The 18,645-nt window shown below is 44.4% G+C and overlaps 1 protein-coding gene and 1 long non-coding RNA gene across 16 annotated transcripts in view; one reads left to right on the top strand and one right to left on the bottom strand.

Annotated features, from left to right (window-relative positions):
• The window catches only part of slmapa (sarcolemma associated protein a), a 28,969-nt gene extending 10,599 nt beyond the window's left edge, over positions 1–18,370 (top strand). For 4 of the 15 annotated variants that reach the window (XM_052076396.1, XM_052076407.1, XM_052076410.1 and 1 more), the window contains exons 3-25: positions 81–153; positions 1,859–1,895; positions 2,556–2,618; positions 2,916–3,011; positions 3,091–3,162; positions 3,304–3,444; positions 3,528–3,665; positions 3,911–4,079; positions 4,678–4,728; positions 5,163–5,321; positions 6,155–6,220; positions 6,948–7,007; positions 7,096–7,161; positions 7,569–7,649; positions 7,861–7,920; positions 8,383–8,508; positions 8,597–8,671; positions 9,399–9,499; positions 9,576–9,780; positions 10,514–10,631; positions 11,023–11,194; positions 11,274–11,408; positions 17,619–18,370. In XM_052076396.1, coding sequence (XP_051932356.1) covers positions 81–153; positions 1,859–1,895; positions 2,556–2,618; positions 2,916–3,011; positions 3,091–3,162; positions 3,304–3,444; positions 3,528–3,665; positions 3,911–4,079; positions 4,678–4,728; positions 5,163–5,321; positions 6,155–6,220; positions 6,948–7,007; positions 7,096–7,161; positions 7,569–7,649; positions 7,861–7,920; positions 8,383–8,508; positions 8,597–8,671; positions 9,399–9,499; positions 9,576–9,780; positions 10,514–10,631; positions 11,023–11,194; positions 11,274–11,408; positions 17,619–17,714 — 2,360 coding nt within the window. In that variant the 3' untranslated portion in view covers positions 17,715–18,370. Of the gene's footprint in view, positions 1–80; positions 154–822; positions 1,016–1,858; positions 1,896–2,555; positions 2,619–2,915; positions 3,012–3,090; positions 3,163–3,303; positions 3,445–3,527; positions 3,666–3,910; positions 4,080–4,677; positions 4,729–5,162; positions 5,322–6,154; positions 6,221–6,947; positions 7,008–7,095; positions 7,162–7,568; positions 7,650–7,860; positions 7,921–8,382; positions 8,509–8,596; positions 8,672–9,398; positions 9,500–9,575; positions 9,781–10,513; positions 10,632–11,022; positions 11,195–11,273; positions 11,409–15,107; positions 15,196–15,309; positions 15,775–17,618 lie in introns of those variants that run through there. The other 11 variants (XM_052076397.1, XM_052076398.1, XM_052076400.1 and 8 more) reach the window with 11 other exon arrangements.
• LOC127607784 (uncharacterized) lies at positions 15,494–16,165 on the bottom strand. The gene is made up of 2 exons (XR_007964147.1): positions 15,890–16,165; positions 15,494–15,731 (listed from the first exon to the last, which is right to left on the bottom strand). It is a non-coding gene; the product is annotated as an uncharacterized LOC127607784 (long non-coding RNA).
• Positions 18,371–18,645: the final 275 nt, after the last annotated feature.

Below are 18,645 nucleotides of genomic sequence, written 5' to 3'. Positions count from 1 at the left end.
CAGCTGGAGTACTGTCGCGATAAGCGGTTGTGTTTTTGGTGCTATGTTTTAAAAATGTTGTTGTTGTTGTGTGTCTCCAGTCACACATGGCTGCATCGTGTCAACAATCAAACTCTTCCTGCCCGATGGGATGGAGGCACGCCGACGAAGCGAGTGAGTACCAACACGGATCCATGAAGCTTTGACATGGCTTAAAAATAATATTTTTTTTTTTCTCACATCTGAAAAGAACTCTATCCTCTTGGATTTTTTTTCTCCATTTTTCAAAACGTCTATCTCAACGCACTTCTTAATAAATTATGAACATTTTAGTTGTTCACCAATTTAACATAAAATGAGCCATCAAATCATGTCATGCAACATTGACTGTCTGTTTACAAGCTAGCTCCTCTCTATGTTTGTGTAATCAGGGCACATCAGCAGCGACATGCTTTGAACTCTAAAGGTCCTGAAAAAAAATATTTTAAAAAATAGCTCGCCCTAAGAAATAAACTATTATCGGGTAAAATCAATTAAATCACCCATCCCTATCAAACACCAATTGATGTAAAAACTCGCTAAACATCAGTCAATAAAAGAGATGAGTTTTTCCTATCAGCTGCCGTGATTCTTGTTGTTTTGAATTGTGCCCTCCCACCCCCCAGCGCTGACTCCTATGTGTAGAGTCCACTGGAGGCACTCTTACACCTGATGAGTTAATCGGCCTCCTTTCAGCCTCACCGCCCCCAAGTGAGCTTTAGTCATGAGGCGCGCTTGTTTCCTCGCACTGCTCATCTAGAGGGGTGGAGCTAGCACAAGTTCACGGAAGACCATCAGTTTATTTTGTAGCTGGTGAATGAGCTTCTGAGGGTGTAAAGAGAGAAGGTTTGTTGCGTGGGGAATTGGCTTCTCGGAAAAATCAAGTAAGCAATCTCAGCGAGTCGGTCAGGCGTAGATAGAGAGCGTGAAGTTTGACCCCTGCACCGGGTCAGTTTGCGATCCAACATCCGCTAAACGCAGCAAGAAGACAAGACAGGTAACGAGCATGTCACAGACTTTTATTGGACTTTGCGTTGTTGACAATAAAGTTGTATTCAATTCAATTAATGTTCAAATGCTGTATCTGTTCCCCAATACAGCAAATGTGACAGCGTGTAACGCTGCACTGATTTATGTATTCAGTCTTTTAACAGCTGACATAATTCCGTCGCCTTAAAACGGAAATCCAATTTAACATAGGTGAGCCAGAGAACGGATTGTTGTATTTCCTCATAGTTGTTTCTGGTGTTGTTTGCTGCGGGTTACACATTAACAGACGAATCTTGTGTTGCGCAGAGTCACCTTTTTCTCTCCGACATAACTCTACCTAATCATCACCTTCATCTGCTTTTAGGCCACTGTCATAGCACTGCAATGTTATTTATGATGATGATTATTAATCACAGCGATTCATCATATGAGGGAAAAGCTCTGTATTTTTACTGCACTATTTTTCAAAAAGCAATGCAGAGAGTGCAGATGGAAAGTAGCCATTGGCTAATGTTGGCATATTTATATGTACAGTATATGTTCATTAATATGCACTGCCCTATTTTTAAATAATGTACAAAATATATAGACAGTTTTCAATCCAAGACTTAAACTTGAATATGAATCGATGACCATTTTAGAATAAATGATGAAAAAAAACCTTATCTTTTCCTGGACCTCTTGACCTTTGAGGTTCCGCTGTCCATATATATGCTGCGCATGCACTTTTACCAGCACTCAAGAGAACCAAAGGTGTGTTTGCCAAGAATAATAAGACTGGCAACATTATTATTTCCGTATGTTCTCCTCCATTCTGTTTCCACCAAGTTGTGCTCCTCTGTCTTTGCAGTGTCATCCAGGCTCCGCTGCCGCTGCCTTTAGACAAGGTAAAGGACGCAATGTGCTTGATGTGTCCTGTTGTGCTGCCACACACTTGACCGCGATTTCTCTCACTCACTCTTGTGTCTGTGTTTGCGCCTCACTGATGCAGACACACACACACACAAATTGTGTGGAGTGGTCAGCTGATGTGAGGAATGTGTAGATTGCTTCCAGTCTTTCCCCCCACATATTTCCATGAGTGGGTTGAGTGAGTGTCCATGTCCTCTCAGCGTTGGTGTAAAAGTTACAATGTAGAGTTGAGCTAGTCTGCTCTGTGTCTTCCAAACATCGGAGCAACAGCCCCCCCAGCTTAACCTGTCTGGGGAATGTAGCATGTGTGACTACAGTTGAACCACTTCTCTAATAATTAAGCGACGTTAGATTCTCTCAGCGAGGCCCAATTTCTAAGTAGACTGTTTCACTTTTGTTACTGCATCCAAGTAATCACACTATGGAGAGCCATAATTTAATGAAGTTGGCAAAATCCTGAGGATGGATTTTGTTCCCCAAAATTTTCCCATTGAGTTTAAATATAACATGAGTATAAAGTGGTGCAAAGGCCCCATGACAAATGATTGGTTCTCCAATTTGGGAATGCATGTATCTGAGTGAAAATGTATTTCAGTGTTAAACTATCTGTGTGTGTGTGTGTGTGTGTTTTCTAGGTGGCAGCCAACACTCCCAGCATGTATTCTCAGGAACTGTTCCAGCTCTCCCAGTATTTACAGGTAACACAGCGACACCTGCTGGTCACCGCTTAATATTACACCTCAAAGCCAATGAGCTGCTTCATCTCCTCCAACTTGAAAGAAAAACGAAAAAGAAATGTAATATTCACGAATATTCTACTCAAGTCAACATTGCATTCTTTTCAGTTTGATAGATTGAAGTGGTGATGTTTTTGTCGTTAATAACAATAAAAATAAACCAGATTTAGTGAATGCAGAAGATATGCAAATTGCTTAGAATTTAACATGATTTTTGTGAACTGAGAGGGTGGTATTCAGGTTCTGTCTATGCTACAGGAGGCCTTACACCGAGAGCAGATGCTGGAGCAGAAGCTTGCCACGCTGCAGCGTCTGCTCTCCACAACTCAGGAGGCCTCAGAGAGCAGCTGGCAGGTAGGAAACACCTCTTCAGGTGTATGCGTGGATGGATGGAAGCATAGATGGATGGACCCAAACACTATTCCTTTGTCAGGCTCTGATTGATGAAGACCGTCTGTTGTCCAGACTAGAGGTGATGGGCAGTCAGCTGCAGGCCTACTCTAAGGTGATTCATGCTTACATTCACACACTCTTGCTCCCACTTTCTCGACCCCCCCCCCCCCCCCCCCTCTCGTGGTGTGTCCACATTGTCACCTCATGCGGACACGATTATGAACCTAAGTGTATTTTGGGCGTCCACTGTCAGTCCCAGACAGAGGATGGCATTCGTAAGGAGCTGCTGGCCCTTCAGGAGGACAAACACAACTACGAGACCACAGCCAAGGAGTCTCTCCGGCGGGTCCTGCAGGAAAAGATCGAGGTGGTCAGGAAGCTGTCGGAGGTGGAGGTGCGACCCCCAATCCGCCCGGCAACGGCACACAGTCACAAAGCTAGCTCGTTAAAGTTGTTTGTCATTGCCGCGGCCTGCAGCGCTCGCTCAGCAACACGGAGGACGAGTGCACTCACCTGAAGGAAATGTCCGAGCGGGGCCAGGAGGAGCTGAGGGAGCTGGCCAATAAGTACAACATTGCCGTCAATGAGATCAAAGAGCTCACTGACAAAATCAAGGTGAGGTCTCTTCATGGTTTCACAGGTATGAAAGCAGATGTGATGCAGTCCTCCCTGAAATGGCTCAGTTGCTTCAAAATGCTAATGCTTGCCTCTTAACTGGAGCACGTAATAGGGAGCCCGTGATTGTTCTGGCCTCACTCCAATGGCAGCTCATCCATTTTAGAGTTTCTTTTTAGTTCTAAAATCTGCCAGTGGTATGCTCTTTAAATAATTTTGACTAATAGGTGAATTCCCTACGGCAGGCAGCGGAGGGCCGCCAAGAGGAGCTGACTCAGCGGGGGGCTTCGGAGAAGAGGGAGCTGGAGCTGCGTATCGAGGAGATGGAGGAGAAGGAGCAGGTTCTCCAGGCCCGCATCGAGGCGCTGCAGGCCGACAATGACTTCACCAACGAGAGGCTCGCTGCCCTGCAGGGTACTCGCACATTGCCTCAAAGTTATATCACCACATTTGCGGGGGAAAATAATGACATGTTATCTACCATATACAGGAGGGTCCCGATAAATTAGTATCGTGCAGAAAACGTATTTTATGTCAGTCGCTCACTTCAAAAGGAAAACTAGATGGGTGTCTCCCCAATTTATGAGCCAAAGTACATATTTGAAACCTTTGGCCAGTCCTGCCACAAAAGCAAAAATCCCCATCAAGCCATTTTTTTCTTTCCTTGTTCACAAGGCTATGTGCAGACAAGATTAAGCTCCTCCCCTCATCACAGCACGCAGTGGTACCTTGGTTATTAATCCATTCCCAAATGTTTGAATAAAAACAAATCATATGAAAACCAAAGCAAGGAAATGATCCCTGGCGCCCAAACGTATGAAAATAATGTTGAACAGAGAATAACTGTAGTTTAACTTACAGAAACAATGTGAAATTAATATAAATGACCAATGAAATTGGTATATGAACACACAACACATCCATTCCATGAAAAGGCCCCTGCCACCGAATGCGCAAACAGCTCCGGGTTAAGCGAGTCAAAGCCTCTTTCCCTTGCTGTTGTTGTCCACAGTGCGTTTAGAGCAGCTCCAGGAGAAAAACGTTAAGGAAAACAACAGTCTGGGTGAGTCCCTGTGTCTTTTGTCTGGCCCCTCTGCTCACCCGCACGTCCTGCATGACAACCGCCCACGTTCACCAAGTTCCATTTCGGATTGCATGCCGGTGTCCGTCTTTCTTCATCTGTGTGATGCTATCCGTGACGTTTTGTTCTTCCTGCTCTTCACGGTTCAAGTGGCACAACTTGGGACAAGCTGGATTGATTTATTTGTCCTCAAGAATGACAGGAAAGGGTGTGCGGGTTCTCTATGTGACGCGTTTGTGCTTTCTGGAGTTTCTGGGCGGATTTTCAAATGCTTCTCGGGTGGCGTCTGGTGTTTGAATCGGCTCACGGAAATGCTCATGGTGCCTGACCCGCTACACCGACACTGCGCACTTGGCCGCCACCTGGCGAAGGGCCCCTGTGCAAATCGTCGTTTGTGTGATGTGGTCACGTGACAGATGAAGACGAAGCCTCCCCTGAAATGGTGGCTCCCGCAGAGGACCGGCCCGTCGAGTACCAGCCGAACTCGGAGCCGCCTAAAAGCCGTGTGGAAGAGGAGGATGAGGATGATGACGATACAGACACTGACGATGGAGCAGTTGGAGGAGATTTGGATGGTAGCGGTGGTTTTATGATGAATGCTTCATTTCACCTGTACATGAAGATAATTTTGCAGTACAGATCCACTTGTTGCTCCCTTCTCAAAATGGTTGAATTATCTTCCCGTGCGAGCCTTGTCACGGAACAAATGACACTTCTATCTTAAGGCTTCTCTATATAACACAGTTAAAACGTCTGTTATGGAGAAATGCAAAAAGATACGAGGCAGACTGGGAGGAAGAAATACGCTGGAACATAATTGTGGATGCACACAACATTGTGGAGTGACCACATCAGAGTCTAGTTGTCGAAAAAAAGATTTTGAGGGCAAAGAATTTGACAAAATGACAAGAGGCAGTGTCTGCCAAACAATTATGTGGCATAGCTCCCTTGAAAATAAACACGGACACACGACATGGTCAAGCAATCACATGTCGAGTGGAAGGGGGGAGGATTACCTTGGAGAAATGTGTCAGATGCCTTCGCTGAGAAAAGTAAAATTAGTCATTGTAAAAAAAAAAAAAAAAGCATCACTGGGGACAAGTGTAAACGACACATTGTGGAGTGACTACACGTAGTTTTGTTTGTCGATTGGCAGTTTGTATTTGGTTTTGTCACTTGAGCCGTCTTTCTGTCTGCGCTCGGTCTATCCACTTCCAGTTCTCATCCCGCGATTTTGAACTTCCACGTCTTTCCGCTCTGATCTTCTCTGTGGCGCTCGGCTTGCGTGTTCGTCCTTTCCAAATGGCCGCCCGCTGTCTCATCTTCGGGCTCGCCCAAGCTTCTGTCTTGAGAGGAGACGCAACGGACAAGTGGCCGAAGTAACTCCAGTCTCTTGTGTTTCTGTCAGACAACTGTCACATTAACAACAGTGGAGGGGACACCACTCGAATCCAACAGTTGATCGAGTGTCCGCGTGAGTACAAATACATCTTTGCGCTCTTTTTCATCTTCATACGCTCTTCTTCGCCATCATCCTTCTTCCTCTTTTGAGGCCCCCGCCCCCCATCCTATTTCTTTGGCCCTTCTTTGCACCCAGACTCATCCACTCGGATTCTTCACCAGCATTGGAAGGAATGGGGAATTTCCTTTGCATGCTCATCTCCCAAACATTTAGTTTGGAGCATTTTTATCAGTTTTGATAAAAAGAAAAAAAAACTTTGGAAGCAGATTTTTTCTTTCATAATAAAACAAAAGCCCTCAAATTAAAAGCTTACTCTTGTTAGATGGAGAAATGAAAAAAAAAAATAAAATATCCTAACATCAGTGAATATGCTCATAGAAATATGCAATTTACCACATCTGTACCATTCATGAAAAGTTGAAATGTCAGCTCTTGTGCGCTTGAAAAGTATGAAACCATTAATTTATTGGCCCACCTATTGAAGAAAAATCTAATTTTACAAGTGAACAGAATGTTTGGAATACTTTTCTGGTTATGGTTTAGTCCAAAGACTGTATTTAGTTTGAGATGTTGCCCATTGTCATTGCATTCAGATTGCTGTCTGAACCCCCCTCCCCCCCCCCCCCCCGACCCCCCAACATACACACACGCACACACCCCAACCCCACAAATGGCAGCAATGGATGATGATAACTTGACTGACCCTTGCTTGCTTACTTTGTTTCTGTTGTATCTGCAGCAGTGAAGCAGTTGAAGGAAGCAGTCAGTTCGTCCATCCACAAACTGGCCAACTTTGATGGTGAGAATTTTTTTTTAGGGGAGGGATTATTTTTCGGAATTGCACAATTGCTGCTACACGGCATCCGTTTTGTGTGCGCGTCTATTAGTTGCCCACCTGCAGAACAACCAGACGGCAGGAGACGACATCCTGACCAGCCCGGATCGACTCAAAAGTAAACATTGTTGTTCCCCAAATCACATTGTGAGATGACTTCTGCGTATTGCAAGTAAATGGCGGGATTAAATATCATTTTTGACTTTGATTACCCTGAAAAATGGCCATATTTTGGTATCTCTGGGCTGTTACGGACTCTGTCAGTCCATTTCAGAACAGAACGCTGAACCCACCCAAAAGGTGTACAAATGCTAATATTAAAGGCAGTGTAAATTGCCAGACAGACAGCAGAGTGTAAAAGGCTGATTCTGTAGAATACTTTGCTGGCACCACACAATCGGTGCAAAGCCTTGCTTATAGGCATTCACTGCTACATTAACCCTAATTATGAGGTCTTGTCCACCAAATGCTCTTCTACCTGCCTCAGGAAGATGTGAATTAAAGCATGTGTGCGTGTGTCCGCAGGAAACCAGATGGATGCCAAAGAGTCAGACATGTCGGATACGCTGAGCCCCAGCAAAGACCGCAGCAGTGACGACACGTCAGGTCAGCCAAACTACCTCAATCCATGTCATTCTATTCCGCAACCTCATTTTTATGACATAGATGTCATAAAATGTTTTTCAGTTCTTGGTGTTTTTTTCCTCTTTAACTTTAAGAGTGAGTTATTTATGAACCATGAATTTGAAATCGGCAATTGAAATGGACTGAATATCTATTAACTCCTAAAAAATGATGAATGCAACCTGTGTTACAGACGGCAACATGGATGATCAGGAGCTCAACGAACCTCTCAACAGAGTCTCTCTGCTCAAAGGTGCCAATGGCAACATGCACTATTTTATATTATTCAAATAATAGTCGTATTCCACTGTAAGTATTAAGATAAGATAAGATAAGATATCCTTTATTTGTCCCACAATGGGGAAATTTACAGCCTCCAGCAGCAAGAATGTATGTAGAAAGAAGAGAAAAAAAAAACAACAACAAACATCTTTCAATTAAATACAATATGAACACAATGGATAAATCGCAGTACTATTTACAATTTACCTTCACATCATTTAATTATAATTATTATTATTATTATGATTGTTATTTTTTATTCATCAGCCTGACAGCAGTCGGTAGGAACAAGCGTCGGTATCTCTCCTTCTTGCAGCGCGGGTGTAACAGTCTCTGGCTGAAGGAGCTACCAAGTGCTGTCAGGGCGTCATTAGTTAGTTGAAATTTAAAGTCACATTTAGGTTGATCCTTTTTGTTTTTTTGTTTTTTGTAGCCGAGTTGCTTCGGGCCGGCTTGGAGCCCGGCGATACGGAGCAGGTCATCCACCACCTCCACAGGGAGCTTCTGGAGGCCCAGGAATTATCCAACACCGGCAAACAGAAATGTCTGGAGCTTCAAGGTGAACAAATAAATTATAATCATCAGAATCTGTATTCTAGCCAATTCGAAATAATGATTTGTATGTGTGTGTGTGTGTGTGTGTGTAGCTCTGCTGGAGGAGGAGAGGAGGAATAACTCGAAACAGACGGAGGAGTCGACTAAACAGATCCAGTACCTGCAGAGTTCGTATTCGCACACAGTACAACTTGTTCAGGTGGAAATAGCATTGTGGGAAATAATGGAAATCCAAACCATTCCCAATTTACTGTCATGCAAGTAGAGATGAAACGGTACGGAAATGTTCTGTCACGATGGTCGTGAGCAATATGAAGATGTTCATTGGTGAATATTTGATTTTTTTTAAAAAAGAGGAAAAATGTAAACATCTGGGAAAAATGTATATTACGTCAAAAACGCTGATATATAGAATAGCCAAACTAACAATTTACAATTAGAAAATAGTATAAATTATGAGACCTATTTCAAATTTGTTAATACTGTATACAGGTGAGGGTTGAAAAATGGGAAAAAAATGCAAACATTTGAGTCAACATTAAAACTATTGGTGGAAAAATGTAAAAATATGACAAAAGAGAAAATAATTCAAAGTAAAAATATGACGTGAAAAATAAGTAAATATTAGAAAAAAATACAAAACATGAGGTGTAAAATACAAAATATTAGACACATTAAAATATTTGCCAAAAACACAATAATATTTGATGTAAAATACACAAATATTAGGAAAGCAATGCAAAAACATTCTAAAATAAAATCCTCCATGGTTCCTTACTCAGAAATGCTTCCTTCTACAGTTTGCTTCTTCTTTCCTCCTTTGTTTGCTGTTGCTCTCCGAAGAACTGGACTTCTGGTTCAACTACTGTTTTGTTTGTTTGGTGCATCGTATAGCTCAGCTTGGGAAGCTGCAGGCCGACATGGAGGCTCTGAGAGAGCAGAGGGAGAACACCATTTGTAGCACCAGAGAGGATCTCTACTCCGCGCAGGAGGAGGTAAGGCACCCCCGCGCTCGTCACGTCTCCTCACAAAAGAATTCACGCCCCTTGTGCGTCGTTCTGGGGGTCACAGATCCTCGTCCTGCGGCACGCCGCGGAGGCGGCCACGGCCGAGCGGGAGCGGGACATCGCCGCCTTGCAGGAGGACCTCGGCAGCGTGCGCTGCGAGCTGGAGCGCTGGAGGAGCACGGCCGCCAAGTACGAGGAGGAGATCAGCCGGCTGCAGGAAGACTTTGCGGAGCAGCAGCTGCAACGCAGCAACGCCAGTCACCTGCAAAGTATGCGACAGTCAAACACGTACTTTTAATACCGTGACATGGCAATGACTATCGTGGCAATTTTAATATTGCAAATTTGCCATTAGTGTTGCATACCTAGATATAAAACGTTAAGCAAAATGTTGACAGGTATGATAATACTCACAGGCATATTATTTATCCTATACAAAGAATGACTAGTATTACTGCGGCTTACCGAGCAGTTGCGACAGTCTCCTTCATAAATATCGTTTGTTGGCGCACTCACAAGTCAATGTATTTAGTGTCCACATTATGTTGGTGGGCGGCCCGGTAGTCCAGTGGTTAGCACGTCGGCTTCACAGTGCAGAGGTACCGGGTTCGATTCCAGCTCCGGCCTCCCTGTGTGGAGTTTGCATGTTCTCCCCGGTCCTGCGTGGGTTTTCTCCGGGTGCTCCGGTTTCCTCCCACATTCCAAAAATATGCGTGGCAGGCTGATTGAACGCTCTAAATTGTCCCTAGTTGTGAGGTTGTTCGTCTCTGTGTGCCCTGCGATTGGCTGGCAACTGATCCAGGGTGTCCCCCGCCTACTGCCCGAAGACGGCTGGTAGGCTCCAGCACCCCCCGCCACCCTAGTGAGGATTAAGCGGTTCAGAAAATGGATGGATGGATTATGTTGGTATCGTGTTTGGGTGGGGTGCCATGACAATTTTCTCATGTGGATTAGGTGCCTCGTTGTGTCTAAACAAGTGTGTCTTGCTTCGCTTCGTCCTAGTGGAATGTGCGACGCTGCAGCAGCGGTGTGCGTCTTTGCAGCAGGACTGTGACAGCCTGAGGGAGGAAAGGACAACCCTTACAGATAATCTGCACCGCCTGGAGGCCGAACTGTGCAGGTACACTCACTCACTCACCTCAGTCCATTTGGCGACGGTGAACACTCGCGATTTGCGAGGTTTAGGGGGACCAAGACTCTCAAAACAAAGCCCAAAAATTGCAAGTAGTTGATGAGACTTAGACCCCCCCCCCCCCCCTAAAATTGTAACTAGTGTCACCTCATGTGAAAAGCAAATGTGCTATCAGTTAAAGATGTTTTTTTTTTGTATTTTGGGAAGATTTTATGAAGAACTGCATTTGTGTTTAGCTATGACAAGTTTTTTGGTTGTTTCTGGTTGTTCTTTTGGTTCCTTGTTCTACTTTTAGCAACATAAACGCTAAAAAAATGTTTTGTGAAAAATGTGATTGAACTAAATTTGACTTTTTGTGTGTGTGTGTGTCTCTCTGCAGCACCAGGGCTCAGAGTCTCGTCCTCAGCAACAGTCTGGAGTCCCTAGAGAAGCGGAAAGAGGTTTTGCAGGGCGAGCTGGGTTCTTTGGAAAACCGGCACCTGCAGGACGAGAGCCGGCTGAAGAACCAGCTGGACCAGGCCCACGACCGCACGGACTCTCTGCAGAAAGAGGTACGCACCGGCTGTCAAGTCTCAACTATGACAGAACACGTTTACGACACGTTTACCGGCATGGGTGTGTGTGTCGCAGTACGAAGATATGCAGTCGCAGTTGTCGGACCTCCGTCAGCGCTACGAGAGGACGGAGCAGGAGAAGACAAACATCCACCGGGAGCTGGAGCAGTGCAGGAGCAACCTGAAGCGGCTGCAGAACAAGAACAGCTCTGTGAGCGCACACATGCACCCACACGGACACCTGCTGCGCAGGTACAAATGGGGAAAAATGAGCCATCATCCGCAGCTGTTATTTGGTTTTGCTTCTTGATGTTTCCCTGCTGGTTTTATGTTGTTAATTTGCAGCAGAAACATCAGGTTGTGTGTGTATGTCTTTGTTTGTGTGTCGCACCAGTGGTCATAACAGTGGTACCTCTGAAGGTTGTCCACAGTCCGTTCTGTGATGTCGGACGCCGTTTCAATACAACATTTGATCCCTTGCAATTATAACTTACATTTTAGGAAGCATCGTGCATAATGTACAGTCTAATAATATATGTATATGTGGGATAATAGATTCAGCAGTTTGTCGTAAGACTTGGCAACTCAGCAGTAAAGCGTTAAACACTAAATCGTTACTGACAAAAATGTAAACAAAAAAAAGTGAAAAACTGGAAACAACCCCCCCCCCCACTCAAAATTTAAAAAATCTGAAAAACACCAAAAATGTGGCTAAAAAGTAAGACGAAAAATGTGATGCCTTATCTGACCCCCTAAACTAAAACCCTCCCCCACTCCCAAAATTGACCAAAAACGGACTTTTACAAATTTGACAAAGAAGGTACTGACAAATATAACCTGACTAAAACATGACCAACACCTAGCCCCCCATATAAATCATGAAAAATTGGGCAAAATAAGAACAAATCACTTTGAAAATGTGATGACAAGCAAAAAAAAAAAAAACAGAAAAACTTACACAGTAATCCCTCGTTTATCGCGGTTAATGGGGACCAAAACCCACCCGCGATAAACGAAAATCCGCAAAGTAGCGTCCAATCAACTGTTTTTAAAAACTGACCAATTTATGGACAAATCTGGGAGATAAAATCTGACATAATACAGCAAAAAAAACAAACAGAAAAGCTTATACAGTAATCCCTCGTTTATCGCGGTTAATGGGGACCAAAACCCACCCGCGATAAACGAAAATCTGCAAAGTAGCGTCCAATCAACTGTTTTTAAAAACTGACCAATTTATGGACAAATCTGGGAGATAAAATCTGACATAATACAGCAAAAAAAAACAAACAGAAAAGCTTATACAGTAATCCCTCGTTTATCGCGGTTAATGGGGACCAAAACCCACCCGCGATAAACGAAAATCCGCAAAGTAGCGTCCAATCAACTGTTTTTAAAAACTGACCAATTTATGGACAAATCTGGGAGATAAAATCTGACATAATACAGCAAAAAAAACAAACAGAAAAGCTTATACAGTAATCCCTCGTTTATCGCGGTTAATGGGGACCAAAACCCACCCGCGATAAACGAAAATCTGCAAAGTAGCGTCCAATCAACTGGTTTTAAAAACTGACCAATTTATGGACAAATCTGGGAGATAAAATCTGACATAATACAGCAAAAAAAACAAACAGAAAAGCTTATACAGTAATCCCTCGTTTATCGCGGTTAATGGGGACCAAAACCCACCCGCGATAAACGAAAATCCGCAAAGTAGCATCCAATCAACTGTTTTTAAAAACTGACCAATTTATGGACAAATCTGGGAGATAAAATCTGACATAATACAGCAAAAAAAAACAAACAGAAAAGCTTATACAGTAATCCCTCGTTTATCGCGGTTAATGGGGACCAAAACCCACCCGCGATAAACGAAAATCCGCAAAGTAGCGTCCAATCAACTGTTTTTAAAAACTGACCAATTTATGGACAAATCTGGGAGATAAAATCTGACATAATACAGCAAAAAAAACAAACAGAAAAGCTTATACAGTAATCCCTCGTTTATCGCGGTTAATGGGGACCAAAACCCACCCGCGATAAACGAAAATCTGCAAAGTAGCGTCCAATCAACTGTTTTTAAAAACTGACCAATTTATGGACAAATCTGGGAGATAAAATCTGACATAATACAGCAAAAAAAACAAACAGAAAAGCTTATACAGTAATCCCTCGTTTATCGCGGTTAATGGGGACCAAAACCCACCCGCGATAAACGAAAATCCGCAAAGTAGCATCCAATCAACTGTTTTTAAAAACTGACCAATATATGGACAAATCTGGGAGATAAAAATCTGACAAAATACAGCAAAAAAAAAAAAGACGACAATTTGACAACTTGCCGAAAACTCAAGAGAAACCACCTAAGTGGGATGAAATCAGGTGAAAGTGCAAAAGAGCAAAAACATACAACAAACGTCATCAAACTAAGCAGACAAAACAATACGCTTATTTCACGTGAACATTAAATCTGAAACGTTTTTGGCGGCGTTTTCAACTTGCATATTTGGAGGTACCACTGACGTCTTAAACCATGAACCCAATCACACGTAACGACAATCATAACCGCCGCCGCCAAGCGATTGCAGCAGCACAAACACACACGGCAATCATAAGTAGCGTGGCAAGCCGAGGTGACGTGTTGCTGCCTCACGGCCTCGCCTCGGCTGAAGTAAAGCAGACGCTAGTTCGACGCCCGCCACCCCCTATTCCCCACCACCCTCCCCTGCTTCAGCTTCCTCCTCTTCTGACCCCACATCAGGATGTTTAGCTCGGATAAACACAATCACGCGGCCAAATAAACAAACGGCTCCCACACTGACATCATTTATTGGTAAATGACTACCATATGGCAATTTTCCGCCAGTCTCTGTCCACGGTCATGGCAAAGTAACAGGTGGCATCGTAAAGCCCCCTCACGCCAAGGGCATTTGAGCTCATTAGAATGCTGAAGAAAGTCGTTTTGCTGAAAAGTCACAATGGGGGGGTGGGGGGGGGTAGAGCCCTGCTATTGGAACGGGTATTATTAGGGACCAGGGCCGACCGCGAATAATCAAATCGATGCCCGCAATTGCATTGAGAAAGATTTTTTATTTTGAAGAAAGAATTCTTGAAAAAAACAGAATGTATAGTGGAGCCTCAAGTAACGGAATGACCGTTTTTCAGGTTCTCAAACCAGAACGCTTTGAGATTTCCTTTCGATATGAATGATAATCCAGTCTGTCCGTTTTTAGCTAAAATTCAAATCCGTGCAACATAGAGAGGTGAAAAGACAGTTTATGATGATGAAATTACACTGCGCAGTGTCAACTTGTCCGTTTTTGGGTAGGCGTGTCCATTGTTGATTGGGGTTACCCACCCGTGTCAAAGCTGCGCCGCATTCTGGGAGGTGGCAGCCATTTTGTGCCCCCCAAAAAAAACTTTCTTGAAGTGAAATGGTGTGTAATCAGAAAGGTAATTTTTCTTTTCAGATTTTTTTTTCCTGAACAGAATTGTTGGTAAACTGAGGTTTCTATTTCAAGCCTATTTCACCTCTTCTGTCAAGCGTAGCGTCAGAAAAAGCCACTCGACACCGACTTTGCCGCAATTGTCTTTGTCTCATTCAAAAGTGGCGCTGATGTCATTAAAATAACGATTCGCTGGAAAACTTTGAACAAACGTTTATCCGTAAGTGTCCCACATATTTTAGGCTAGTTGTTAGCGGTGGAGTCGCTAGCATTGATAGCTGGCCAGCTTTGTCATGATTCAGAGACATTGCTTTGCACCCCCCACCCCATCCTTTTTTCTGCCTCCCTCCCTCACCACCGCTACTGCGTCCCCCCCCCCATGTTTGTTTTGATTTGTGGCTGATTACTTCTTATCCCTCTCCTCCCCTTGACCCCCACCCCCAACCCCCCCAAAAAATTAGCCATCCATACTGCAGCCTGTCCAAGCCATATTCATGGGCCTTGTCCTGGCTCTGCTCTACTGGTGTTTCGGCCAGTTGTGGTAGAAAGGTACACGCCGACGACATGTGTGTCCGTCTCCCCAATGCCGCCGTCTGTCTCACTTCCAGCGCTCCTTTTGAAACTTTTTAAAGGCAGATTTTTTACACCCCGCCTCTTTTGCAGATTGCTGACACGGGTTGGTCGGATCACGTCTTCCTGCCAGTTTTCCGCCACCTGAAGGAGTAACGAAGCCGCAACAGAGGCGGGACAGCACCTCCATTCACGCAAATGCAGAGGCGGGTGGGGGGGAGGGGGGGGGGCCATTTCGTTGTAAGCAAATACCCAACGACTATTTTACATCAAAACCTGATGCTGGTTTGCTGTGTTGTGGTCACATCCCATTTTGCTGGGTTTTGTGTGAAAAGCCAAGTGGACCAAATGCCACTACGGCTACACAGTTTTGTAGAATCTTTGTGTAAAAGTTTAAATCTGGAGCAAGAGAGGGCGGAGCCTATTTTCACACGGAGGTCCTGCAAATTCATGCATCAGATTTAAGGCCTCCTCTCTCCCTCTCTCTCTCTCTCTCTCCCTCTCTCCCTCTCTCCCTCTCTCCCTCTCTCCCTCTCTCCCTCCCTCTCTCCCTCCCTCTCTCCCTCTCTCTCTCCCTCTCTCTCTCTCTCTCTCTCTCTCTCTCTCTCTCTCTCTCTCTCTCTCTCTCTCTCTCTCTCTCTCTCTCTCTCTCTGTGTCTGTCGCATTTGACACCTCACAGAAACCCTGCAAAATTTCAATCTACAAAAATGTCTGCACGTTTGGGTCGATTTTGTAGGCTCTCTGTGTGAAAGCAGCTACTCTTTCTTTCTATGCTCCTTCAACTAGAGATCTGGTGTTGAATGTTTTTATACAGAACCCAGCGAAATGGGATAATGTCGCAGCCTTATGCGCTTTTACACAGCAACGCAAATAGGCGACATCAGCGTCCGTTGTGACAGTTGCTTTTGATGCAAAAGGGGTTCAACGCCACTCCCTGACACAAAGGTGCAGTCCCGCCTCAGACACGTACTCCCAGCTGGCAGAAAATTCCCGGGTCGACTTTGTCCCTCCATTCCGCGTCAGTGTCACTTTTACATAAGGATGAAAAAGGTGGGGGTGGGGGGGAAAGCCCACTTTTCCGGTTTTGCAGTGTGAAAGGGGTGATAAACTTGGTTCCTCTCTTTCGTTGGGATGCGAAAATGTTCCGAGGTTTGTGGCATTCAGGGGCAAACATCTACTTTTGCAACTCTCCTCTCACGACAGCTGCGATCTATTTTGGATGTTTTGACAATCGCCATGTTTGGCCCTGAAGTCCCAACAGGACATTTTCTTTCCATTCTTTCTTCATCCCGACACTGCGCACACATCTTTGTGTGTGTGTGTGTGTGTTCTTGAACGGATCACACACTCGGAACTCTGCTCCTGAAAGCCGGCGCCCCCAAAATGTGCTCCCGTGGTCTTCTTGCTTTTCGCGATGCATTTGTCATTTTAAGGAGCAGAGTTCCATTTTGCCGCTCGACTGTCTCAGCGTCTCCCTCGGCTTTTTTTTTTTTTTTTCTCACGCATGCGCCCGGCGCCCGACTCATGTCTCCACTTGGCTTTATTTTCTTCCAATTCGCTCGATTGCTTTTGCCTTTTGAAAACCCTTTCTATTCTCTTATGCATGCAGACCCTCAAGGTGCCCAGATTGTGTTGTCACTCAAAGGGAAAAACAAATCTCGTTTGATAAGAAATGAAAAATGATTTCCCGTTTTAAAGGTCAATGGTGCAATGTTTTAAAGAATGTCGTTTGACAAATGAAAAGGCCTTGTCATTTTAAAAGAATAAAGTCTCGATTTTCATTCTATTCCAAGGAAAAAAGTTGCCTCTACACCGGAATCAAATCTAATCAGTTTTGCAATCATCCATGACGAAAAAAAAACTTGGTGGCATTCGCACAAGAAAAAAAAAAAAAAGTCCAATCGACAAAGGCCCGCCGGCTTCTGTGACATTTGAGAAAGGCGCGGCATTAATTTGTCGGGATTTTCTCAGGTCATAATTTGGTAAGGTGTGTCGGCGCTTTCACGCCACGACGCGCTTGTTCATCCGCGACCCGGTGACATCATCGGGATGAGGCGTCAGACGTGACTCAACCTGACAAGACGGCCATCATTAAATGTGACTCATGCCACTGCTTTTGTTCGCCCAAACGGCACCTTTGGAACTAACGTGCTCGGCGGGTACCATTGGAAGCAGAAAACAAAAGACAAACTGATGCTCTTTGAGGGTCTTTCAATGTTCAACTCCACACTTTTCTTTTCCGAGTTGGGCAAAACGAACACCACAAGCAACCTGCTAACCTCAATTTCTTTGTGTGTGTGTGTGTGGTCATTTGTGTCCGTGTCACTGTGTGTTTACGCATGTCTGACTACGCATTATCTGTGCGTACGTATGCGTGTGTGTGTTTTGTCTCTCCGCACAGGGCGGTTGGAGCCCCTGGATGCCGGTCATCGCAGTGATGGTCGCCGTGACGGCAGCCATCATCTACCCCAACCTCTCCAAGAGCAGCTCGGCCTAAAACGCTCGGTGTAACGCGCACACACGCACACGCGGTTTATTAGGGGGGGGGGGGCGGGCAGGTCTTGTGCGAGCCAGACAATGTCCCGTGATCAAGGTGGGAGGTTAATGATGATACCATACAATCCTACAGAAAAGCGTGCGCACGCACACACACACACTCACACACACACACATACGGGCGTTGTTTGAGCAGTGCACCACTGCTTCACTTGTATAAAGTTAAATTGTATATAATTGTAGAGGGAATATCAAAAGGTTGTGGTTTCTCACACTTATTTTGTCGAGCGGCGGGAAGTTTAGTTTATTTGTGTTGTTTTTAATCATCTGTGCTCTCTCTATTTTGTTTTTTGTTTTTCCTTCATTGTTTTGGTCAAATTTCTGGCACGCGAACCGAGCTTCCACAAATACACACAAAAAAATCTGCCTGGGATCACAATTGTGTCTGTTGCCGTTCATTCATGACTTTTTGGAGTTGCGTTTTCTTGCCCTGTCTGATAACACGGAACAGTTCGGGGGTTTTTTTTTGTTTTTAGTGTTGAAATCCCTAAAATTTGCTGAGTGTTTTATATATAAACATGTGAACATGTTATCAGAAAACCACCCAAAAAAGTTGGTTTCCGGAAATGCCCCCCCCCCCCCCCCCCCTCCTACACACACACACAAAATAAGTTTTGTCTGATGCATGGTTTTTGGTACCAACACAATTGCAAACATGTTCTCACAAAAACACCACCAAAAAGACCTGTTTCTGATAAAAAGCAAGACAATGTTACTTTTTTGTGGGGTGGGGGATTTTTCTTCTTTACAGTGATATTTTTTTCCTCCCACAGTTTAATTTTCAGCCACCAAACTCTTGCCCGATATTCGTAAAAACATCATATTTCACATTCAATCATGAAAAAAAATGAGTTGAGACACTGAATTTTGGT

Source organism: Hippocampus zosterae, chromosome 9 (assembly GCF_025434085.1).
Source record: "Hippocampus zosterae strain Florida chromosome 9, ASM2543408v3, whole genome shotgun sequence".
NCBI lineage: Eukaryota > Metazoa > Chordata > Actinopteri > Syngnathiformes > Syngnathidae > Hippocampus > Hippocampus zosterae.
Note: the sequence above shows the minus strand (reverse complement) of the source record. Positions and strands in the feature narration are given on the sequence as shown.